This window comes from Etheostoma cragini, chromosome 24 (genome assembly GCF_013103735.1).
Source record: "Etheostoma cragini isolate CJK2018 chromosome 24, CSU_Ecrag_1.0, whole genome shotgun sequence".
NCBI lineage: Eukaryota > Metazoa > Chordata > Actinopteri > Perciformes > Percidae > Etheostoma > Etheostoma cragini.
Genome location: NC_048430.1, coordinates 8,028,893 through 8,055,243, shown reverse-complemented (window position 1 = coordinate 8,055,243; position 26,351 = coordinate 8,028,893). Strand labels below are relative to the sequence as shown.

General features: G+C 41.9%; 1 protein-coding gene and 1 long non-coding RNA gene across 2 annotated transcripts; one reads left to right on the top strand and one right to left on the bottom strand.

Annotated features, from left to right (window-relative positions):
* Window positions 1-1,617: 1,617 nt before the first annotated feature.
* LOC117939667 lies at window positions 1,618-13,613 on the bottom strand. The gene is made up of 3 exons (XR_004655644.1): window positions 13,496-13,613; window positions 7,767-7,773; window positions 1,618-1,627 (listed from the first exon to the last, which is right to left on the bottom strand). It is a non-coding gene; the product is annotated as an uncharacterized LOC117939667 (long non-coding RNA).
* Window positions 13,614-18,365: 4,752 nt separating this feature from the next.
* On the top strand, window positions 18,366-24,878 carry igfbp5a (insulin-like growth factor binding protein 5a). The gene is made up of 4 exons (XM_034865068.1): window positions 18,366-19,190; window positions 23,906-24,117; window positions 24,416-24,535; window positions 24,704-24,878. Exons 1-4 carry the CDS (start codon window positions 18,854-18,856, stop codon window positions 24,839-24,841), a joined length of 807 nt encoding a protein of 268 aa, XP_034720959.1. The 5' UTR covers window positions 18,366-18,853; the 3' UTR covers window positions 24,842-24,878.
* The last annotated feature ends 1,473 nt before the right edge of the window (window positions 24,879-26,351 follow it).

The following is a 26,351-nucleotide window of genomic DNA, read 5'->3' as shown; positions in this document are numbered from 1 at the left end:
CTTCCAAGGTGCATGCAGAAGGGAAATATGTTGAATGGAACCATATCAGGAAACTTAAATGGCAGTGGAGAAGAGGGTCAACTGTATTGAGATCCTTATGTAAAAAGTTTTTTCACTTAAGCTATGGCATATTACAACAAATGTGATAGTTTATAGACCTATCCAAAGCTATAGAAGCTTAGACATTCATTCACCAACTTATTTCCAGGCTACATTTAGGACTTTCCTCTTTGTCTATCATCTTACAATTTAAAGGTGCCCTGCAACACAAAACCGTTTTTACTTGTATTTCTTTTTAAATATGTTCGGTCCATATGTGTTTGTGTTGTGTGTTGAATGTGAAGATGAACTACTACCTACTCTGTCAGTTCTAGCCACTGAAAAGAAATAAGAGGAGAAATCAGACCAATTACAGAAGCTGGTCAATCTGACGTCATGTTGCCTGAGCTCATCACTATTTATGAGCTCGCCCAGTTGTGCTGGGTAAAGGATGCTGATAACCAGGCTCTCATAGGCTAGCTGTTAGCCAATCAGAGTCAAGCCGCTTAGCTCATTGAACATTAAGTACAACTGGCACAAATGGTGTTGAGTCTTTCTGCAGGCTTTCTATACCACGCTAGAAAGGTTTGAAACAAGGTGACCAAGACACCTTTTACAAAAGAAATGTTACAAAGTTCATAGTAGAACTGAAGACATTACCACAAAGTAATGGAACGCGTGTGGCAGGGCACCTTGAAAAGATCTTTATATACAAGTGTTTTTTGTTATAAAAGTAAAAACGGTTTTATATCTGCCGTGTTTTTATCCATTGAAAGTGCTGCTTAAGCTGTGGAGGCTGACTGTGCATCCTGCTCGATTATGTACTTGTTAACGACCACATCTGCAACGCCACGCATTAATGCAGGTTGTTTTTAATGTCAACAAGAGTTCCGGTATACATACGGGAATCGGCTATGGGTCACATGAAAAGGTTGGCATAAACAACTATATCAGACACGGGGGGGGGAATAATTCAGAGTCGAGTATTATGTTGTCTGAGTTTCCATGATGGGATGAATTCATTGTGTGCAAGTGTTAGCAGTATGAACTATGATAGTGTTTACTAGGGGTGGGGGAAAATTGATACAGCACGGTGTCTTTAAATAGTCCGTGGCAATATCCATACACAGATTACCATTTTTGCAGCAATAAAATTGAACTGAGATGAAAAGAGAAATGTATCTTATTAGGTAAAACAGATGTTGACAAAGTTCCTTTTTGGGAACATAATTTGAAATTGGGAAATATTTGAAGTTGGATTAAAAGGTAACGAAATTGCAGTATACATCGCAGAATAGTTGGGTATAATAGAACCAATAGTACCATGAAATAAGTATTGTGATGATATCGTATTGTGAGGCCTCTGGTGATTCCCACCCCTGGTGTGTACACGTCAAAAGTATTTAAAATATTGGGAAGTGAAGGGAGGCGGAAAACCACAGGCCTCCCTGACAATGTGAGCATGCTGTTGCTGTTTTGTCTTCCCCTGAGCCTCTTGTAGAAAGACACCGATGATGGAGTCTTTGATGACTGTTGCATGTTGTAGTCCACATACACACACACACACACACACACACCCGGGAAGGCCCTTCTTTAGCCAGGATGGAAACAAAGTCATTTAAGTCCAAGCACAATCCCATGTTTACAGTTTATCCAGGTTTTTTTTTTTTTATGGAACCTGCTTATCTGCTTTTACATCTGCAAAAGAAATGTGCCTGTCCTCTTTTCATTTATGGATATGGTCCGACTTGATAAGAATGAATGAATGAATGAATGAATGAATGAATGAATTCATCGTTGATTTTGATTTACATCATAATAAACAAAGCATGTCAATGTAAAAATAGGATGAAGTCTGAGGCTTGTTTTTGCCTATTCTACATAAGATAACCCAGCATGTAAGAGATGAGCATGAGGACATTTGACAATAATTTGCTGATATACTTAATGGATTTGACAAAATAGCTTTGAGTTTTGAGTTATGTTGTCAACTTGTACTTCTTGTTTAAAAAAGAAATAAAATAGAATAAGTCAAGTGCTTCTAGAAATGTAAGTCCTTGGAGTTTTTGGAGTAAATGGCCTTTTTAGTTCAATGGAAGCTCAGAGATTTCATGTGCACAGCAGTAAATGTGACTAAAATATTCTTTAGATGACAGTTCCATTGGTTAAAATGCAAAATGCATAATCAATAAAATCCTTGCACTCCTGTCCCTGCTCTTCTGCTTCTTCTGCCTATCGACTTGGAGCAGCTTCGTGCAACAGTTGCATTGCGCGTCACCACCTACTCTCCCTTGGTTGCACGAAGCCCAAACCATTTGAAGATTTTGCAACTGATTCATACAGCAGCCCACGTAATGCCAATATCATGTTGTGTCAACTGGAAATTCAAACCCACACAAAAGTTGATTTATGTATTTGATGCTCAATATTTCTGAAACCGTAGGCTCATCGTTTTGTTTAGGTGTGCTCTGTGTAAAATACTTTATTCAAAGTTATCAATTGGACACAACTGGACACTGCCTTATTTTCCCTGTGATCAGTTCCTTATTACATAGCTCTTTCCAGGTTATTTATTGGGAAATCATTAGAATATAATGGGGCATGTAAAATGAAGTGTTTCCAAGTTTAACAGTTAGAAAGGTTCCGTAGAATAGCAAAGTACCTTAAGCTTCCTATACAATAACCTATATGTCTGGAACTGTCATCATATCCAGCATGTTTAGCTTTAAGAGTTTCCCCACTCAGGGACAACCCTGAAACCCTTCTGGGACGCACAAATTCGCTGTTTACACAGAATCCAGCAGCAGTGCGCTGCACCTCTGCCGTCACTCAAACAGCCCACTGGGTATCATCTCTCTCACACACCTCCACAGGCAGATCTCCCTCCACATCTTTCCATGAAAACAACACGGTCTAGCCTCATCCATCATTCTGACACTGAGTGTTCTCCCTTTGAATGCACAGGATGTCTTCTCCTCACAGTTGGCAGGTAATGTCAAAGGATAAATGGCCATTTACGATGTCTTTATGCACAGTACTGCGGGACGTTGTTGGGGGGCCCCTAGCTTTGGAGGTTCATAGAGTAAATTACCGGTTTGGAAGAGCTTAACTTCAACCCTTTCCACAGCAAATGAGGGTGACTTGGTTGAATTTTGATGGATTCTACCTTCAGAAAAGATTTAGTGTGTCAAAATGTATTATGTATAAGTACACATACAAGTACAATAAATGCAATAGCAAAGGACCACCTGATGGGGAAATCAAGTTTGATCATCACGGCTCAGTAGGTTTTTGACCTGGGAAGGGCTTCCTTTAACAAAATGTAACAACTTGACTGTAATGAATGCGATCCACCCTCATCCTCTAGCGCTGTCTTGCAGGGGTGATATGGTGTTATGCATGTTTAAAAACTCAAATCCTCCCACACAACCATCTGCTATCACGCCGTGTGTTGGAAAGTTTTTATCACACACTCATGCAATCAGAGTCCTCTGCTCCTGCAACTTTTCTTGTTGCAGATTGTGAACGTAACAGACTACAGTAGGGGATGCAATAAAATCCCTTTTGCATGCCGCTTTCCTATCGGTTTTGTAGTCAAAGAGTGAAGATGAAAAGGGAAATATGATGCTGCAGCATGCATGATAACAAACCTTCCCTCCTCCCTCTCCCTCTCTCTCTCTCTCTCTGATCTGATCTGATCTGCTGTAAGGGGATCTGTGGGCCTGGATTTGGCATGGCAGCTGTACAAGGCACCAAGCTTCCAAGCACAACGTATCTGTTTGCTTTGGATACTGGTGTTGCTGCAAACCTCCCGCAAGAGGATAATATTTCTTTGTAATTAATAGCAGCCTGTTCTGTATTTTGGCTGGGAAAGGAAGCTGGTTTGCAAACACAGAGAGAAGGAAACTTCGCTTCCTTGCCTGCCTGCCGTGGTTGAGTTGGATCAGCTGGATGGAGGCAGAGGGGGGGAAAAGCGTCCCTCGGCCGCGGGAATTCAGGTTCAGGCCCCTGTGGCAGGGAGGATCTGTCCTGCTGAAGTGGTTGTGCAGCAGACTTAATCCAGCCATCTCACTCAGCTGCAGAAAAGGAATGAAGTAGAATGTCCTGAACTACAGGTATGTTTCCACTAATCCTTCAAAAAACCAACTCCTTTACTACAGAAGAATCCCACATTCCTGCAGCTACTCAGAGTCTTTTAGGCTGGAGATGCAAAGTAAAAGTCCCAGTTGGAGACCTGGAGACGTCACGTGTCTGACAAACCCATTAATGCAACGTGATACATCACAAAGTGGCTCCGCGAAAAGATACTCTTCAAACATTGTTAACATTAATAAAGCCTGAAAGGTGGGATGTTAAATTGCCTCTTTTACTTCCATCTCCTACCTTGTCTGATGTCAGCAGGTTCATTAACTTGAGCTCTATGTGAATTGGCATCAAGAAGAGTGCAAGCAGTACATGCAGCATATTCCCTGAGAAATGCCACTGTTTAAAGCCACAATCCTGGAAGGCTTCAAGAATACACCACAACAAAAAGCTCTCTTAAAATATAAGTTGAGGCCTGAATGCAGACGTCTCACGTACATTTGGAAGACCTACAGACACACAGATCTCGCTGTAACCCCTTGTATTTAGCAGGTGGAAGAAATCCACTTTGACCTATTTAAACCAAATGTAAAGCGCAAGCCCTTCACACAATGGCCAAAACGTCAAACTGCAAACAACACACATCCGACTCTGGCGATAAACAAGAGAGCCTCTGTATGTGTGGTGAGGAAAGAGGTGCATCCCTCTGACAGATTTCCATCAACTCCCCAGTGTGATTGTAAGAGGCTCATCTCCGCCAAGAAGAGTGACTCAGGCCGCACTTCTGACATGTCATTAAATCAAGACTGTAGTGGGTATTAAGACGTGTCAGTGACAGCTTAGTGAAAGGTTTGTTTCGTGTTGTTTTTCTTTTCAGATGTTTGATGGCTGTTGGAGTTCAGCTCTTGACGGGTCGAGAAAGAAAAATAGAAAAGTTGCAGGTGTTGTAGGCTATAAAATGTGGAGCTGGGCTGTTTTAATTAAACTTCTCGGAAAATCAATCCAGCGTTGCAATCAGGTTTGTCTGGATCTTTTTTTAAAAGCAACAGTTTGACAATTTTGGAAACACATTCACTGGCTTGCTGAGAGTTAGATGAGAAGATGGATGCCTCTCATGTCTGTACTGTAGTCTAGATATGAAGCTACAGCCTGTTAGCTTAGCTTAGCATTAACGCTAAGCTAATGGGATTCAGATAAAGAATAACACTTTAGGGGTGTTGGTAGCAGGGGAGATTTCAGGATTTTTTAAGTGGGGTGGCACGGGGGTGGGGGGACAAATGACCAGTCAGGGGGGGCCTAGGGAGGGGGGGGGGGGGGGGGCATAAGAATACAGCATAGAAAATCTGCCAAGAAATACAGGACGTATTGGATAGGATAGAACAGCACAATGCAATTCTGCTGAATAAAACATCACATTCAATATTCATTTAGATTTCCTCCAAATACAACACACATTTTCTATAAACTCAATAAAACATTTCAGTACCGGTTCCATGACATAAGAATTTGGATAGTCGTCATGGATACATTTATTGGTCATGGGACAAGGGCTGGGAAGATTGTCCAAACAGGCACCCGAGAGACAGTACTCTGATGCAATGGAAATCACAATTGTACGATTGAGGTAGCTGGACCAGGCTAGCTGTTTCCCTGAGTTTTTTACGCTAGGCTAACTGTCTCCTCGCTGTAGCTTCATATTTGCATGAGACAATTGAGACTGCACCTCTAAAGCTCACTAGTTGCATGCATCATAAGTGTATATTCCACATTTTTAAGTCAACTTTCTTCTCCAATTTCTCCAACTTTACCCCAAAGTGTCCCTCTCTTCAGATGTCTGCAGCTAAGCTCATGAAACACAAGATGACAGTGTACGTTGTATTCACCAGCAAATATGTGCACTCACTAGCTGTTGAAGAGACCAAAACACAACACCCTCTGACTCAGTCCAGTCTGACAATGCCCTCCTATTATGGTTTTGCATGTCTTGCAAGGGGACACTGCTCTGGCACAGCTGCTAACAGATCACCAAACATAAAAAAAACAGGAGCTTCAATCCAGCTGACTCTTGGAAGCACTGCACGTATCTGATACTTGACAGATTTCGAGTGGGAGGGACACTGATCGCTCACACCAGTAAGAGAAGAGACAGGTAGTTCTTTGTGTGTTTTTTTTTCTTGCAGGAGGCAGTGTTCATCACGCACGTTTCCATTGTTCTCATCAGTGTGCAATCTCTCAGTATCTCAGCATCCAAAAATGTGGAACTGACAAGCTCAGCACCGCTGATAGGAATCTGCAACGCTCATGGAAAACAGTTTTTTTTCTCTCTCATCCCCTCATCATGCTGATCTCCTTGGCCTCTCACATTGCCATGATATGCAAGATCCCCAAGGACACTTATCTGATGCAAACTGTGCCAGCATCACGATATAAAGCCCGGAATTGTACTCCCGCAGCAGATTCCTCACATACTGACACATCAGCATACACAGGGCAAAATACTTAAAGATAATTAACCTCTGAGGGTGTTAAACCACAGCGTACCACTGTTTATACAAGCCCACACCCACAGCAGAGTTGATGTAACATTTCGACGAGTTTTGAGCACTGCAAAAAGTCTCGATCCTAATCGAGAAGTAATTTCTCTCTAAGTCTGGGTTTTCAAAGGCAGCTTCAATAACGGCAGAGCGGAACCATCCTATGAGCGTGCAAGGATGTTCACTAGTCTGCCCGCTCTCCAAAAGATTGCGAGTTGGAGCCATTTTAGGATCTGGTATTATACATCCATGGTTGACTATGAGTCAACTTTTACCAAGCGATACATATTCTCCTGTACAAATGCTGTATTTAAAATTCTGTGCAGATTAAAAGCTTGTGATTAACCTATGGCCTACTTTATAACACCTATCTATGTACATCTACAGGGCCTAGATGTTTGATATTCCTGCTGAGTATATTCAGTATATATTTTAGTTTTAGAAGAAGTAGCATTGTAGTGATGACAACCAGCTGGTTACTAACACTACCTGTTGGAATCAAACACAACTTTTTAAGAGGCAAAGTGTGTTACTACTGTAGAGTGGAAAACTTACCAAATAGTTTGTAAAAGGCCCGACAGAAACTTGTAGACTCGGATGTATCAACGCCACCTTAACCCACAATAAATGTTAGCAAAAAGCATACACCGTCTGTATCATGCTGTGGTTGCGGTTAACCGCTGCTTTTTGAAAACCCGGCATAAAACAGAACTTTATTTTCCTGAAATAATGAAAAACTAGCCAATACTGTAAAAATACTTCATTTACCTATCTATATCTGGAAACACAAAGTTGACTTGCATTCAAAACTAATTCAAATGTTCTTACTGGAACACTTTACAGATTCAATTATGATTTTTTTTGAGATGCAGAATTTTGAGAAGCATGCATATGTACAAAGGAACAATGTGTATGTCAGGGTTAAGTGTGGACATGGGTATGTCAGGGTAATAAAAGCTTAATTTTGCATCTGCCTCAAAGCACGCTTTACAGTTCGAGGCACATTCTTTTCTTTGATTCAAGCTGAAGGACGTGCCCTCTATAAAATGCCATTCCATAGTCAAACAAGATTAAATTAGGGGTGTTGCTTTATGAGCATTCAAACCTGACACATTTACTACTTGATTAAAGGTTGCAGTGAAGTGTGCAAGCGTTCCCTCGTCAGCAAATTTCAATGAATGATTCAACTACTTCGAACCAAATTACTCCGGCTTAATCGAGACAGGAACCAACCTGATTAACTTGATTTCACAGTTGCTTTATTGTGCTGAGTGGAAGACACAAAGTCCCACATTGTGAAGACACAGCCTCTGGTTATTTGTGGTTGGGATTGATGCAAAGATAGAGGCTGTGAGGAGGTTTGTTGTTCGTCGGATCCCAGTTGATTTGTTTTCTGCTCCAAGAACACATCGGTCATTGCATTGCCTTTTTCAATAAACAAGGTCTTCAGAAATTGCATAATTTGCACGGGTTATTCTGAAGAAAACATCCCCGCCGCCTTGCCATGTTGTTCATTGCAGGTTAGTACCTCTCCCCTACACATCTGAGGATCATTTTCTAATCACCACAGTGTCACCATGTTCTGGTGTTTTTTTAGGAGAGCCACTATCCCAAGTCAGATTGTGCTAGAAATTCTTAAAATCCACATTGACATTTTTTTTTCATCTGCCAGTATTTGAGCATTAGGAAACCAAATGAATGAGACAATCCCAGCACAAAACACACAAACACACAAAGGTCACCGGGAGGAGCAGAGATTGTTATGTTTCAGGCCTTTTGAAACCCAGATATCCATATTCTCTGTTAGTGGTTTGTGCGTCTTTTTGTTTCTGTGTCCTAAAAAGAGGAACTTCAGGTGTAAACACGCTCACACAAGTGAGGCACGAGCGAAGCCAGGATGACTTAGTTTACCCTCTCCAAATCACACTGACCCCAAAAACCACAGTGAGACTTATTCTGGGAAAGACAAAAAAAAACAACCATTACTCATTGCGTTGTGCACAGACGCCAGTGGGAATGCAACAAAGTGGAGGACAGCGTGACCACAAATTCAAACTGTTCAGCCCCACAACAATGCTGAAGCCTAGGAGCAGTAAATCATATTGATTCCTCAGGAGAGCCTCCTCTGGCCAAATTCATCCCTATTTTCTTGGGAGATTTTCTGCACGCCACTCTGCAGACGAGTAGAAACTCCAAATTCTGAGAAAGCATATTCATATAACTGATGACGGTAACAAGGATGCCAAATTCCTGTTTCCCAAGAATTGTTTTGCTAGTTTCGGACTTTGCAGGTGCAACAGCGGGGTTGCTGTGCAATTGTCAGTAATAGAATAGTAAATGTATGCATTTAGTAAAAATAAGACTGTGTTTTTTGAATGTGGAATATTGGAGCAACAGGAATTTCCACAGAGAGTTAAAGGGTGATGTATATGTCCTCATCGCATGTCAGTACACTTGTTAAAGATCGAATCTGAGATGCCTCTGAGAGAAGCCAATTTGTCTTCACTGCAAGTTATTTGAACACGGCTCAATTTGCAAAAGACAGATGATTTGTCGACAGATTTGAATCGTCAGGTTCCACGAATTCAAAGACAGAAAGCACTAGTCTATGAATAGGATCGCAATGGCACAGCTCACCAAAGCTTTTCCAACATCTGGATCCAATGATCTGCCTTTGTCCAATCCACGGTTGCCAGGGCCACACAGATGTGCTGACAGGGTTTTAGCCAATCTGCCATCTCACGTACTGCTTCCTATAACCCTCCTCCTTCTTCACCAAACCCTCCAGCGTTTAGAGCGATTCAAACGCCTGACTTCTGCCTGTTTTCTTACGCTACAGTTTTGCATGCAGATCACAGCACCCTGCTGATTTGCGGTTCACATTTCCCAAACATGCGACGCCCGATGTGTAATTTTGTTTGGGTGACTGCAGTTGCTGTGTCATGGAAATAAAAGTGTGCTGTCATCTTAACAAGTTGGTGAAACAAAGCAACCGCAGCAAGACACAGTAAATTGCAATTCTTTTGGCGGGGGGCGGGACAAAATATTGATTGGCACAAGATGTGTTTTGTGTGCTGCAGCCGGTACACAACACATTACGCGGTTGTTTTTCTGTTTTTCTGTTGCTTGATTCAGATACCGTCATGGATGCTGAGCAGCCATTGATGTGGTATGGTTGCACTTCCCTTCCCACATATAAAATTGGAAATCTGACAATGTGGCCGTGACTCTGACATGTGTTTTTCCCCTAGGACTTTCCCTTTATTAAACTTGAGATTTTGTAGGTGGCGCTGTGCCTGATCACTGCTCACTTTTTACCCAGTTCTTCATCAGTTTATTCTAAACAAACACTGCTGTTGATGCCAGAAACATGAAATACATCACTTCTTGTGCAGCATAGGACAATTATTCATTCTTAAATGTCAGTTTGTTATAATTAATGTTGTCCTTGGGTCAAATTTGACCCGTTTTTTTTTTTTTTTTTGCACAAAAAATGGGGCGTCATCAAAAATCTTTGGCAAAAACATCAATAAAAGCACCTACAATATTGAAAAAGTGACTAAATATTTCAGAAAAAACAATAAAAATGTTGAAAAAAATGATCAAAACAGGCTTTTTTTCATGGGAAGACGACACAAGGGTTAAACAGTCATTCTGCATGCTTAAGAAATGCAGTATATCTTATTCATTAGTCTTTCTCAGTAATTTTCTTCCCAAAATGCCTAGAGGGAACCAAACAGAGGTTAATATCCACTTGTACTTGACAATAAATACAGGCACACTTATTGCTTGAAGTTTAAGTCCCAGTTTATCCAGAGTGGACTCCTCTATATGTTTCTGAAAATCAAGCGTTTACAGTAATCTGGGAACTGACTCTATCTCTGTGTGAGAGGGGGAGGGCACAACGCTGCCTCAGCACAATTCCAGCGGTTTAGTCAGCTTTGTCGCTTACAGTAAGCTCTGACTGTGTCATCTCCTGATCCACATCCAGCTGTATGCAGTTGGCGTGGTAACTAGCAGCAGAAACTTCAGGTCAGCCCTCTTCTTTCTGGCCGCAGACGTCGTGCAGTGGCCTATGCGGTCACTACGAAATGATTGAGATCTGCTTGTGGGTCTCCTCGCAGTCAAACCTGATGAGAATACTTCCATGTCCAGCAGGGACTCTAATCCGATACTAGATCAACTTTTTAACCTGCTTCTGATGTCCGAAAGCAAACACTTGCACCAAACCGGATGTTGCTCCAATCCACCTGTCAATCTAATTCTTGATCTTGTGCTTTTTTATCAACCTTCAATCAGTTTTACAGAATAAAAGAAAAAGAAAAGCCAAGTGTTTTGATCACCACCATTACATGGAAAGGAAAGACAAGGCAAGGCGGGCAAGGCAGCTTTATTTGTGTAGTACATTTCAGCAACAGGGCATTTCAAAGTGCTTTACACAAAATCAGTTTAAAAAAAAACAGTTAAAAATAAAACACATTACGCCAGAGAAAACACAAGAATAAAAGTTACAGTGCAGAATACGAAATTGAACGTTAAAGAAATGAATATCATCATTTAAGGAAAGGCAACATCAAAAAGAAAGGTCTTCAGCCTTGATTTAAAAGAACTGAGAGTAGCAGCGGACCTGCAGGTTTCTGGGAGTTTATTCCAGATATAAGGAGCATAGAAACTGAACGCTGCTTCACCCTGTTTAGTTCTGACTCTGGGGACAGAAAGCAGACCTGTCCCAGATGGCCTGAGAGGTCTGGGGGGGTCATAGAGTAGTAGCAGATCAGAAATGTATTTTGGATGTAACATTGACATTCGATGATCAAAAATGACCTGTGACAGCAAACGAGATTAATGCTACTTTTGTGTAGTTTTTAGTAAAGCTTCTGCCCGGTCCGATTTTTTTCCCACGAAGTCACTAAATGATTCACAGCAGGTAGATGGAGCTACAGTAACACATTTTGATGGGTCGCAGATTTTAGCTGAACACCGGAAAAGCACTACGGTTGCAGGAGATGTCTTTACATGGGCCTAACTGTATTTTAACTTTAGAAGTTAGTATCTGCTATGGCCAATATTCAATGACGTCTCCCTTCCATTAGCACGGACGTTTTATTGCTTTTAGTCCATGTTGGTTTATGTTGACCTACTATGTCCTTTTTCCTTGCTCCCTGTACTTGTGTAAAGCGTCCATTGCTTGCTACAACAATCTCTTAATGCTCGTGACACAGTGACAGTGAGACCCCATTTAGCTCATGAGACATCCAAAGTTACCATATGCAACAGTTGCATCTGCAACATGTTCTCTTATTTTAAATTATTTTTCTGTCTGAGAAAAATACTCACCAGGACTACATGACCTCTAACTCATCTACAGTGGGCAATAATGCAGCGTAAAGAAAAGACCTTTACAACATGAGGTGTGGTAAACAAACTACAATTTTTGGCGAAAGCGGCCGCAAGAATCAACAAACTGAAAGTGACATAAAGCCACTTTAAGTAGGCCTAAAGGGTGCTTGGGTTAGAGCCACTATGCCCTTATACTGATGCAAATGCAGGCTTTGAGCTGTAAAAGTAGCGGGTTTTTGAATGGCAACCAAATGATAAAGATGAATAAAATGGCCAGCATTGAAACATTGTATTTGGAATATCAGCTATCTAACACTGTAGCATCTTTAAGGTTGGCAGTGAGAAGGGTTTGGGATGAGAAATACCAAAGAAATTAATCAGATACAAACTATCTAAATAAAAAATAATAAATGTTAATGCCTATAATGAAATAGGTTGATGATGATTTGACACCTGACGTAACAAAAAAGGCTTGCAGCACAGGCTTTCAAGGCATCACTTAAAGGATTACTTCATTGTCTGGCAAACTTTTTCCTCTCAAGACTCCGGTAATGCAGCACGTTAGCCTGAGGTCCCGGGGCTGAAGAGAAACACGACACTGGAGCGCTGTTTCCCACGGATTGTATCGCAGAGCCGAACCATTTTGTGCTGAGGTTGCTCCTTTTATCCGTTTTTGATCATTTTTCTCGTTTCAGACATCGATCAAGTTGACTCAAGCTCCATTATCTCTTCCAGAACAAGTGCAGCCCCAGCTTCAGTGTCCTTAACCAGATAAACTAGGTCAGGGTGTGAAAGCAAAGCTGCAGACAGAAGCACACGAACGATGGTCGAGGGAAAAAATATTTCTCAAACCACAGGGAAACCTCTCGTCTTAGATAGAAACTTAAACATCTTTCAGAATGTCCTTGCTTTCAGGCCAGCTTTCTTATATTATCAAAGTATGCATCACTTTTTCTCAATGTTTTCTTGACTTGAACTTGGCACAACAACTCCACTCACAAAAGAAAACACAAGCAAAAGGTTAGGGGTCAGGGAAACAGAGAGAGAAAAGGGCTTTACTGTTGACTTGTTTTCACACGGGGGGGTCAGAGGTCAGCATCACTGGAGCTGATGCAGTTTAAGTACCAGTGTCCCGAAACACAAGGTCACAAGAACCTGTAGACTGGGACCTGAACCTGCACTGCGATAAGTGATGTGGTCCCACTGACATTTGGGTGCTCCTTTACGAACATCTTATCCATGTTGGCTCAAAAGATAAGATTCACAGTACTTTTGACCAAGAACCATTGAACATGCTACTAAGCTCATCCCCTAAATGCATTGCTTGTATAGCGAGTATCATCTGGTGTGAAAAGGAAAAACTAGTGTGACATTTTACAATAAGGTACACAAAAAATAGGTAGTATGATGGAATTAATGAGGATGAATGGCTAGTTAAGGAGCAGTGGTAGGGATTGACTGTGATTCCACCACTAAGGATGAGTTGCTGTTAAACAGACTGGTAGGTACTGTTAAATGAATGAGGAACGAATGAGGAGCTACTGGTTAGTTAATTATTAGTTACTGAATGATTGGAGCTCAAGCAGTAATTATTAGTTACTGATAAAAAGACTGTGTGTGTTACTATTAAAAGGTGCTCTAAGCGATGTCACACGTTTTTTTGGACTACAATCTTTGTTGCCACATACAGCAAACATCTCGTCACTATCCGGTCTCTGTAGACAGCCCAGAGTCTTCAAATGGCAACAAAAACAAGCTTTGCCAACCTGCACCACGATCCATACACAAACAGTGTTCCAGCATTCCAGTGTTCCAGCATTCCAGCATTCCAGCATTCCAGCGTTCCAGCGTTCCAGCCAATCACCAACAAGAAGAATTAGTAGCGTTTTTTGGCACAGGCGAAGCGGGCGGGGGAGCAAGCTGATGGTCACATCTCCAGTCCTATCTGTATTTGTGAGAGGTGGCGCTGTCCTGAGTTGAAGGATAGCCTCATTTACACTTCTACTATCAAGTTAATAGGCGTGTGTGTTTGTGTCGCTGCAGTCCATTCCCTAAGGTTTTGAAATGCAAACATTTTTGACTACTTTTTTTTTTTTAAGGGCGTGCCCCCGTGAGCACCCACTGAGAAAAACACAAATCGGACCATTTGTTGCTGGGTCTCCCAAAAGGAAGGGTCCAGAGAAGAGAAGAACGGGGGACCATGAGCCTCCTTGAGCTTCACTTTTACGCATGATAATGATCTATCAGCGATCAACGTCGGCTTTCAGGATTTCACTTCCTCTGCCCGTCACTGGGGCTCCAGCAGAGAGAAGCTCTTCCAAACTAGAGTGGATCAAGTCCTACCTGAGGACAACCATGTCCCAGGAACGGCTCACTGGCCTTGCCGTCATCCGCATCAATCACTCAATAGAGGAGATTTAATAAGACATCATTAATGATTTTGCATCAAGGAAAGCCAGAAAGGTCTGGTGTTAGTTTGTGTTTTCTGTTCTTAGTGCTATAGTGTAATAGCTTAGTGTAATAATTAGATTCTCTTTAGTGTGTTTTCTCAATTTTGTGCTAAAGCATTTGTGCTATTTAGAAAAATCTATATTTTATTTGTATGTTATTCTTAATTTGTTACATCACTGTTGCTCTCTGCTCTTGTTACATATTTTTGATGCATTTATATTTATATTTATATATGTAAAATTAGATTTCTCAATTGTACAAATCATTCATTAGAACATAAAAAAACACACACTTAAGAGAATCCAACTATTGAACTATTACAACAGGAAACACATGTTTTCATTTTCAAAAGACAATGAACACAATTCTGCACAAAATATGACATTATAAGTCATTAGAACCTGAATTAAATATACATTGTAATAAAGTAATTCTGCAGAGGGGGTGGGGAGGGGGGGGATTGATGGGCACTCACCCGGGGTGTAGTTCAATGTAGAACTGCCTCTGAGAAGGATTTTGAGGTGGGGTTTGGGGGGGTTGGTGCGCGGAAGAACAGAAGGGAGGGGGAGGGGAGGGGGAGGGGACGGATTGAGGGGGAGGGGACGGAATAAGGGGGAGGGAAGGGCGAGCTAACCTCGTTTTCTTTAAAAATAGCTCTTGTTGACTTCGAACGTCAACAAGAAGTAACATCACCCAACCATCGCTCAGAGCACCTTTAATGACTCATTAGGAAATCAGTTACTCTGTTCATGGGATTCGTAGTCATAAACAGAATAGACGTGACACAGGATGATTCTCAAACTACATTTTATTAATGCAATTCACAAAACATTTACAGTGACCAACAAGGTCTATTCTACCATTGATTAGCATTACTGAAGCATTGTGCATACTTGGAGATAAATTGATATGTCATAGTGAGGGTAAATCATTAACAAATGATTAGTTAAGTACCACTAAGTACCAATGGGAGTGAATGCTTAACTAATCATTCATTAATGATCATTCATTAGTGAAAATGTATCTCCATAATTGAAATGAAGATTGAGAATCATCCTGTGTCACGTCTATTCTTTTTATGACTATGAATCCCATGAACGGAGTAACTGATTCCTAATGAGTCATTAATACAGTAACACACACAGTATGTTTATCAGCAACTACACATTGAGTCCCGGTCAATAAGTAACTAATCATTAACTAACCAAGTTGTTCCTCATTCATTCCTCATTCATTTAACACTAACTACCCATTACTGCTTGAATCACAGTCAGTCAGTAACTAATCATTCATTCCTCATTTGTTAATCATAGTCTATTCTTAGCAAAAACTAGAGCTAGAAGAGTCTTTTGGGACGTTTTGGTTTCCCAGTAAGTTACAGCAACACTGGGCCAAGTGTGGTTGACCGGACGAAAACTGTGTTTCAACACTACTGAGCCGAAGTTGAAGATACTAACTCGTGAATTCAAAGCCAAGTTATGCACTGAAGCATGAATTGTGTGTACCATTACACCCTTAACAGCCAAGGAACTTAATACACATTGCTTATAGAGACACCTTAAACATTAAACCCTTCCACAGACTTGACACATGGGCACATATTTAGCCTTGGGCTTAATGTCAAGGGACATCTCAAACTATTTACCTCTATCCAAAGCAGCTACATCCACCATCTGTGCATCATGTGGCCCATATACACCAAGTGGCTCAGACCCAAACTACACAGGAAGCCCAACTTTAACGGAGGTAGCGACAGGGTTTACAAACCTCAGCAGCCCGTTGACCATATTTTCTCCATGTTGCACATCTGAACAGAACAGAACGAATGTTAAAATATCAGAATTACCCTTATGCTTCTGGGTAATAAATTATCAATTTATGAACCATAAATGCATAGGAGAATCTCAGGACAATCTTTAAGAGGGAGTTTTCTGTTGGAACCAGTGTGTCTCACAGGTTTACAACGTGAATGGCGCTCTTTCTTCAAATCTGGACAGGTAGGCGAAAGGAAATGAAAGGAGTGCGTGGGCAATGCTGAGCTGACCTTCCACCACCCGTGACGGAATCTGACACCCGATCCGGCACAAAGGTCAAGGGCAAACCGGGGATGGGTGATCTGAAAAGAGTTTGCCGACAAAATTTCACAAATGGGGCCAGGGGTGAAAGAGGAGAAGAAACTCAATGCAGCTAAGAGATAAAAGGTTTCCTCCATTTGGATTTTTTTAGCTCAGTTTCAGTACTGACTACATTCACCCCATCATGGGACACTAAAACTCCACTTAAAATGAAAAATGAGGACTAAACAGGATGTAAACTAAAGGGTTGATAAAACCAAATAATGAAGAAATGACACAGCAATAAAAGTCTATTCCAAGCACAAGGACATGCCGGGTCAAGAGCATTAAATGAACTCAAGTTGGACTCTGCGGGAACTCTGTATACCAGGAAAACAAAAATTCTCAGACATGTATTGGTATCTGCCAAAACATCAAGTGAATTATGAGTGTTTTGTACTGAGTAACACTCCATGAGAGCTGTCCGCTTATCTCACTGGACAATGACGTCGCTGAGTCATAAAATAAGGTCAGCCCAAGTGTGTGTTGCCCTGATCTGGACCCTTTTTGCAGCCAGCGTCTTTGGAGAATACATTTGTTATGATTGAGACAGCATCGCACAAATATTTAAAGCTACAGTACTTGCGCAAAAGAGAGAAACCCAAAGATGTCTACGGGGAATTATAAAAGCGTTCTGGTTTCACAAGCAGGAACCCACCCATAACTTTAAAGATCGTTTAGGATTTGGTGCTGTTACAGTCTGCGGTGAAACAGCAACAAAAGGTTTGTGTTAAAGACAAAAAAAGATGAAAGTGACATATGTTAAGCTTTAGGGTGCAGTGGGGTCTAATGCATCCATCTGGCAGCTCTCCAGGGGAACAGTCAGTGAAAATTATTGTTATGGTCAACATAAATGTCTTGTTTTTTTTCCAAGGAGGTTATGTCGAACAAGGATTTGGAGGAAGATCTGGGATTTCTAGTGAAATGTGTAGCAAACAAGACCAATGTCACATCTAAACACCCTGTTCCTGTGGTCAAGTCGTCACACTGGGAATGTAAGTGTTGTAGGTTTGTATAAAGCAAAGTGGAGAAGCACCAAGTCGGCTTATGTCATGTGACAGATACACAGATTGATGATTACTGTTACACAAAACCCTCATCCTCATGTGGATGAACGCTGTGGAAAGTGTCAATTTTTTTTTTTTTGGTCTGTGTTAGGGGGGGAACAGGAAGGAAGTCTTTTTTTTTTTAAAGAAACAAGACCATTAACACACTGACCACCAAATGTGTTGTCACCCATAATCTCTCCAAGAAAATGTATTCACCCCAAATCTCTACCTTAACAAGTTGCTCAGTTTTGTTGAGCCTAAATAGTTCTTTGGGAAACAAGACAAACTACATGTGACATAAATTCTGTTGCATTAGGTCACATTTTCTTCTTTTTCTGCCAAGTTGTTTCAGCCTTGCTTGCAGCAATGACACCATTTCCATATGTGACTGTCTGTAAACACTAACACTACTTTAAATTCCCCTTTTGATAAAATACTTCCCAATCCAGCAGCATGGATTGGAAGTTCATATCTTTCAAACAACCTTGTCAGCAATTTATTAAATGTTTCCAGAATATCCCTGGCTGAAGAGATCCTGTAGGAAGTGATCTGCCTTATTCTTAAGCACGAGCATCTCAACTGATTTCCACAAAAGCCTGGGAATACTAAATGGCCCCTCTGCAGTAGGAGAGTCCTATTCAGTCGCCTTCAGGAGCATCGTTTGGTATCTGGCAGATCTGGAGGCATGCCAGCACCCGCCCTGTGAAATCAGCATCGCAGCGCACGGAGTTGACAAGTGCGCCTCCCCCTCCAAACGTTGTTTGACATACGCATCGTTGTAAGCTTCGCCCCTGGCAGTTTCTTTTTTAAAAGGCAAGCTCAAAGCCACAGAGTAGACATTTGGCTTACAACCCGTGCTGGTAAAATAACCTTCAGAGAGTGCAACAGCGGGAATCAGGCTTTTTAGCTCTCATTTGGAGACGAACTGCTTGCGCGTAAACGGCACCGTGCATCACCAAAGGGAGAGATCCGAGGTGTCGGGATACTTTTCTTTCTTTTTTACATTTTTTTTTATTTGTGACTGCGGGGTTGAAGGACAGCGCCAGGGGAGCAGAGTGAGTGCCTTTGGGGATTGCGAGCATCGGTGACATTTGGGACTTAAGCGAGCAAGGCACCTGTGGATGCAACAACCCTCTGGTGTTCGGACTCAAATCGTTTGCAAAGAAAGGATTCACCGCAAGATATAATTGCCAATCGTTGCGGTTTCGATCAAACAGCCTGCAGTTTAGACAAGAAGCGCGCCATGCACTTGAGTGTTTCCGTCCTGGTGGTTCCCGTGCTGCTGAGCATAACCGGCTGCGGCTCGTCGTACGTGCCGTGCCAGCCGTGCGATCAAAAGGCCCTGTCCATGTGTCCGCCGGTGCCGGTGGGTTGTCAGCTGGTGAAGGAGCCCGGCTGCGGCTGCTGCCTGACGTGCGCGCTCGAAGAGGGCCAGCCGTGCGGCGTGTACACCGGGCCGTGCACGCGCGGGCTTCGCTGCCTACCCAAGAACGGCGAGGAGAAGCCGCTGCACGCGCTCCTCCACGGACGGGGGTTGTGCAGGAACGAGAAGTTGTACAAACTGCTGCATTCGTCCAAAGGTAGGCTTGTGGAGAGATGGCTGATTCAGATCATCACAGTAATTAGACCGAATAAGGTCACTTGCTTTAAAGGAATACTCATTAACTGAGTGGATTGAGTCATTAATTAATGGCAGCTTAATCTTTTATTCATTTTAATTAGGGTAAACCTTTTTGTATCTTCCTCCCATGCATTACTTTCCACTACATCCCATTAAAATCAAATTACAGCACGTAATGTGCAGTGGTCTCCTTAGTTAAGCACTAATTAGTATAGCCTACAGTATGATTTGGATTTCAGCTTTGATAGTTTTTCTATTGCATTTAGGAATGGTGTTAAAGGTTAAAGAAATCTGGGCAGGAATTTTAATAAAGCCCTCAAGTGACACACACACAGAGTCAGTCAGTGAATAGAACAGATTCGAATATCTTTATTCGTCATTGTAACAGATACAACAAAATTCATCACAGTCCTTGTCAAGTGCCATACATCTACGAGGTAATATATGCATAATTAAAGAATGCTACCACTGGATACATATCAATGTTAAAAACACAAGAGAGACTCAACCATACAGGCATCCGCATTTAAAAATGAGAAGAAGAACAGGGTAAAGTGACTTTAATTGACCTCCTCTGTGTCTTTGGGAGCCAGTGAGGCTGATGTGAGTCAGCTCACAGCCCTCTTTTAGACGGGCTGACACCCTTGACCCCGTGAACTCTGTCATCGCTTGGTGCTGAGCGCCGATCAACCTGTCATCTCAATTTGACAAAGGCTTTGTGGGGCTGCGAGCTGTAAATCAGATTTCGTGTGAGTGGCCCATCGCCTCGGGGCCCCCCCAGCCGACATAAAACAAGAGAGAAGATTACAGGTGGTGCTCCGCGAGGCTCGTTATTGGCTCCTTTGAATGGCAGTTCAGGGACAGTCACAGTGTCTGCTGGGGAGCGCTTTGTGGTAAATGTTGGCTTGTGGCCTTTGCACTCTATTTCTAAGCTGTGAAATCACGTTTTGCCATTTTCCCTTCCTCTACAGTTTCTTTTCTTTTTTTCCTCTTTTGTTGTCTCGTAGCCTTTCTTCTGTCAGTTCCCCTTTAACACCTCGACGTTTCTTCATCTACCTGTGCCTTTTCCCACACCTAACCCACCTTTTTGTCTCGGCTCGCTATTCTCTCCCATCACACTGCCTCTTCTCCTCTTTCCCTCTCTGGCTACTGTCCCTCTTCATCTTTTCAACCCTATTCTTTCCTCCACCCCATCCCCATTTTCACCCTTTTCATTCTGTGTTTTGCCTCACTTTTCTGGAGTTTTAGTATTGAAGTAAGCTCTGGAAACATATATAATCTCACTGGTTGTGTTAAATCTCACCGAGCTGAGCCATAGAACCATACTCTTGTTTTTCTGACTAAGTAACATTATGAGTGACGTCCAATAAGAAAAGGTAGATGATAAGAAAGGGGTGAAGCATTGAAATACTGCAATACAAATCAGTGTCAGATTCAAATTTGCCTTATACAAGATAAACTTGTTCCCTACATGTACATCCCATTGTATTAGTTTTACCATTACAGTTTGCAGTTAGTCAATTTGCACTTAAAAAGATCTTTGGCTGCACTCAAGATCCTTTAGAGCAGCTCTGCAGCTGAGAAATTGTTGCATAATAATGCAAAAAGAAACTCCAATCTTCTATTCATCTCCCCTTCCTTTTTCCTAGCTTTCCCACACTATCCTGTGCTCCCTCCCACCACTCTTTGTTAGTCCCACCCTGGTCTCTTCATCTGTCCGTCTGTCTCCCTCCCTGCCTCCGTCTCGGCGCTGCAGGCAGGCCCAGGCTGTGCAGTGATTCAGCAGAATGCAGGCTGAGCGTGGGTTACTGATCCCCCATCTGTCCGCCCGTCAGCCAGCTTCTCCATTAACTCCACATCTCCCGCTGGGCACTCTCTGAACACATAAATTAAACAAAACCCATACGCACTAATAAATATACACACCTCGTACCTAAATTACATTTTATAACCACTTGAGTAGATCTACAAAATGGGCTGCAAAAGGTGTATGCACACTGTTAATCCATAAAATGTATGAGTTGCCAATAAGGTTACATGTCTACATATTTATATGTACATGCTACATTCATGCACCACCATGCATGTGTGGATTTTGAGCATTTTGCGCGTTTATCAAGTGTCAAAGATCAGACAGCAATGAAACAAGCTGTCATTCACACCTGGATAAAAAGCTGAAAACGGCTGTTTATCAGCTGCCTTTTTATATTTTTGCAAGTGCCTAACATGAAACACAGTTTACTTGTCTGCTACATCATCTGGACACATTTTACGTTGATTTTCCAGATAAAGAAAGGAAGAAAAGTCCTTATTAGGAAAGATGCTAGATGAGTTTTCTGTCACTATACCAACGCATCCGACTCTCCGGGATAACCACGTCTCTCAATTCAGACACGAGGAAAAGGGAGAGGGAGGAAGAAGAAATGAAAGACGTGATCCGTCAGCACAGGTCAGATTAGACAAACACGAGGATTAGCAAGTGAGGACTTGATTGGGTTTACCCTGGCTGCTGATCCAGTTTTCTCTGGAGAAAGAAAAACAGTGTCAGCAGGAAATCAGAAGGATGGGGGAAATCTCTCCGCCTTTTTCCAAGAACCTGTCACTATGGGGGTGGATGACATCATCGTGATCATAATTATCATCACTGGGGGGCGGAGGGGCTGAGGAGGTTTAAAGCATCATTTGCGGCCTGGCAATGACCTTGTTTCACCGCCCAGTTAGCTTAGTAGCTTAGCGATCACGACAGTGCACAAACGGAGGGGTTTATGTGCCGAATTTGCAATCTGACCAAATGAAATGGAAACAAGTGCGTGACACAGCAGTGGAAATGGGCCAGCACTGGCTCAGGACACATACACAAGGCTAATGCATGTTTAAAGCTATAAATGAAGTGAAATATCAATTTAAAGTGCTTTTGGGAAAGAAAGCCACAACCGCTCATTCTGGCCTTGACACAGTCGTTGTGGTCACATGAATAGAGGGTGGGACGAGGAGAGGGGGCAAGCGTTGAGGTTTGTGCGACCATGTGCAACTCCCCAAAATGTAGCAAAGAGTTGTATTTTTGCACAGATGAAAGATGCATGTACATGAGGGCTTCTGAGGGGGGTTTGGGACCCAAAATGGGCTGCGGCTGTTTCTGGTGGCTTGCCACATGACAAGTGTAATAGCATGTTTTCATGGGCCTGGGTGCCAGGGTAAGACTAAATATCTAATTTAGGTCAACGGCTATAACAGTTTTAAAACCCCTGGTCTACATATACCCCAAACTGGCAACCTAACTTGCCATAAATGTAGGCTATATTGTCCTATATGTCAACACTTCCATTCTGAAACTGGCCAGGAGCCATTAACTGTGCTCTATAAGCATTCAGCTGGTGCAGTAAAATTAGCACGTTGTGTTGTGACGTTAACAAAATTTGACACTCCTGTCCTGTCCCCTCATGAGTTTAGCTTTACTTTTTCATTTTGGCCACTCAAATAGGTACCTGGTGGGAGTCATCCCAGTGTCCCTTCTTCAAACAGTTTCTTAAAAGCAGCAGAAAAAGGCTTTGAACCAAGTGTTTTGCACGGGGCTATTATTAGACCTGTGGACATTAAGTTGTTTTAATAATTAGTATCACTGGTTATTTTAATCCTGTGTGTCTGTTATTTAAAAAGGTTCCAGTGTGAATTACTGTGCTGAAGCCAGTTGTGCTATGATAATAGTAATCCTGCGTGAATCAAGCTTCTGGTCCACATTCTTGTTCTTGCTTTTGTAGTGTTTGTATTCTGTCATCCCATGCTTATATTAGAATATGCAGTAGTGCAACGGATTTTCCAATTAAAAAATGAAATGCTGTGTTATAAATGCAACAGCAGAACTGAGAGGAAGAGTGTTAAATTATAAAATGTTTCAAAAATGAAAACACATGTTTGGCAGGGACTTCAAGTGCAATGAGAGTGAGAATTAAAGCCATCGTTTGGAGTTTTTTGGATGGAGCAATGTTTTTATGATTTTCTCTCTTATTCAAGGGCTATGTGATGTCGCTCTGTTTAATGCTGTTTAAAGGTGCGCTATGAGTTCCCGCGCGGTTTCAGTTTGGTCTCAAATCGTATGAATCTCTCCTCGATCCGCTTGCTGCCGACCCCCTGAATACACCGTGAAATAGCCCAGTCTCGGGAGACAACACGGAGGTCGCAAACGGCACGCAAACACTGCAGGCACAGCCTGTGTACCAAAATACAACAACCCACTCCAGCCAATCACAGACAAGATGGTTGGGGCGGGATGAGGGGGTGGGGGTTAGTGACAGTTAGTTAGCAATGACATGTTAGTTAGCCGTTCAGCCCGTAGCCCTGTTTTGGTTTGAAATTTACTCGGGACTCGACCATGCAGGAACTCATAGTGCACCTTTAACTGGTGATGGTTGTTGGTGGTGACATGGCAAGAAATATAGGAAAGCTACAGAAAAAGGCAGAGAAGAACAAACTGCTTCAAAATCAGCTTTGCGTATAATTTATGAGGAAGGGTTAGCACGTTTATTAGTCCTCAAGGATACACACAGCATTTTTTGATGAGCAATGCCCAATGTAAATATACTGTTTATAAGAAAAGCCCACAGGGCAGCTTTTAATAAAGCTCAAACATGCATCATAATGATGAGGGACCTTGTCTGTCTTTTGTCTCCTTATCAGACGGAGAATCTCATGATGGCGCCATGTTACGCATCCCAGAGTCAATGCTGCCCCAAACCAAGGTGCCAATATATGGAGGAGAACACATCAGCAGTCTCAAGGCCCAGGCCATGAAGCAGGCCAAGGACCGCAAGAAGCAGTTGGCCAGGCCGGGACCCGCGAGCAATCTGAACTTTCCCCCGCTCAGGGTGGATAAACTGGAGCCTGCGTTGGTAAGTGAAAAAGAGTGAAACACCAATTCAGCTTAGAGGGAAATAAATGTGAGAAAGCAGTTTGGGCAAATGAGCCAAGATGCCCCGCTGGGCCACTTTCACACAAAACAACATGGTGTTAACAGAGTGAAATGCTACATTACTAAAGTGGAGGTATTTCCCACCTGCATGATGTGTTCATTTTCGGGGCATTTCACAAACTTTCAGAGGCTTTTTTTTTTTTTTTAAACACACATTTTTAACACAAATTGTGACCATGCCAACACTGACACCTGTGTCCGTCTGTCTGTGCGTTTAGGGCCCCTGCAGAAGAAAACTGGACAATCTCATTCAAAGCATGAAGGACACTTCCAGGATCTTTGCTCTCACTCTGTACATCCCCAACTGTGACAAGAAGGGCTTCTTCAAACGCAAACAGGTGTGGAAAATGTATTTTTATGTTATGTAATTCATCCGACGTGGGTTGCATGCTATCTGCTTTGCACTGTAACTACAGCAGCTTGGCTTTGGGACAATAACTGTCCAATAAAGCAGGAATTGCATCCCACGCAAGCATCTCAACCCTCCGTTAACTCTATACTTGCAGTGTAAGCCATCCCGTGGTCGGAGGAGGGGGATCTGCTGGTGCGTGGACCGGTTTGGCGCAAAGATCCCCGGCAGCAACTACGCCGGAGGAGACCTCCAGTGCCAAGATCTGGACAGCAGCAGCAACAGCAACGAATGAGAGTGCACCGGTTGTTCCCGTTGAGCCCTGTTCCTCTGAAAAACCTTAAAAATCCTGCCAATCAAGCTAACACACGTCATGACTGCCAAACAGGAAAATATGGCACAAATGCTTATATATATGGTCGAGTGTGATGGACTGTTTTTTTTGTTCTTTCAAAGGGGAGCGGAACTGTTCCCTGCTCATTGTGTACGATATTTGAGGTTAATCTTACTTCTTTATACCCATATATAATAGAGGATTATGAATATATATATATATATATATATATATATATATATATATATATATATATATATATATATATATATATATATATATATATATATATATATATATATATATATATATATATATATATATATATATATATATATATATATATATATATATATGTGTATGTATGATAGTGACAATATGTTGTGTATTGAAGTGTATTGCTAAATGAAAATTGCAAAGATGAGACATATTTTCAATATGGCTAAAACACATCAACATTTGTTTTTCTTTTTGTCATAGTGGTGATCAAGGAGACACTGTTGAAGAGTGAGTTAGGATAAAGTAGCAATGTTTTACTAATTGTTAATCAAAGGAATGACATCCAGATGTAAGAGGCATTTTTTAATATATTGAATAATGGCCGTTCAATCCAGCACTTTTCCAAATTTTCATTGTTTGTTCAGCATAGATTCAGAAAATCCTTGGCCTGTTTTCACTAATTGGAGCCAAATCTATAGACCTAGAGTTAAAAGAAGCCACACTTAAAGGAATAGTTTGGCATTTTAGGAGTGTAGTTCAAAATCCACCAAGCAACCCCTTTAAAGCTGTCTAATTAACACGTTATAAATTATGTTGTGAGTTTAATATGTCAGAAATACTTAAAAAACATCAGTTTGGGTTTTTGTGTGGGTTTTGTGTGCTGGACTATTTCTTGGCTCCGAGCTTTTTAACTTAATTAACTTTGTCCGAGTCTTGGCTCGTTGCCTGGCAAACGCTCAGAGCCAAGAAACGAAAACCTATGCTCAAAAATCGAGGACATTGATTCAAATTTCGACTTTACATTTTCAGCAACAGTATGCTATGTTCTTGCCAGTAAGAGATGATTATTTTCTACATCATAATGGGACGACATTCCCAGCAACACTCATAAACAAACTCAAAGGTTAGAGATTTGACACTCTATACTTCTATTTGTCTTCTTTTTAAAGGCCTTTTCCAAGGCTAGACAACTGCATCCACTGTTTGTAAATGTAATTACAGTGTGTGTGTGTGTGCGTGCTCCTGAGTGTGTCTGTGTGTGTGTGTACTGTACTGTACTGTTTGTGCCATGCCCTTATAGTTCTCGACTACAAGAAGCTCTTGTTTAGATTCAAGCCCCGAGCTACTGTTCCGACAAACGTGGTGCTGTGTATTTCCCTTCGCAGACAAATCGTATGCAAAGGCCCTGCAGTGTTTATGTTTCCCCGTGTATAGGCCACCCAAACAGGCAAATCTGTCGCTGACTTGCTCT

Excerpts from the sequence above, each read along its gene's own strand:
- igfbp5a (XM_034865068.1), top strand. The coding sequence starts at position 18,854 with ATGCACTTGAGTGTTTCCGTCCTGGTGGTTCCCGTGCTGCTGAGCATA. Across the intron at positions 19,191-23,905 it reads ACTGCTGCATTCGTCCAAAG|ACGGAGAATCTCATGATGGC; the intron begins GTAGGCTTGTGG and ends TCTCCTTATCAG. Across the intron at positions 24,536-24,703 it reads GCTTCTTCAAACGCAAACAG|TGTAAGCCATCCCGTGGTCG; the intron begins GTGTGGAAAATG and ends CTATACTTGCAG.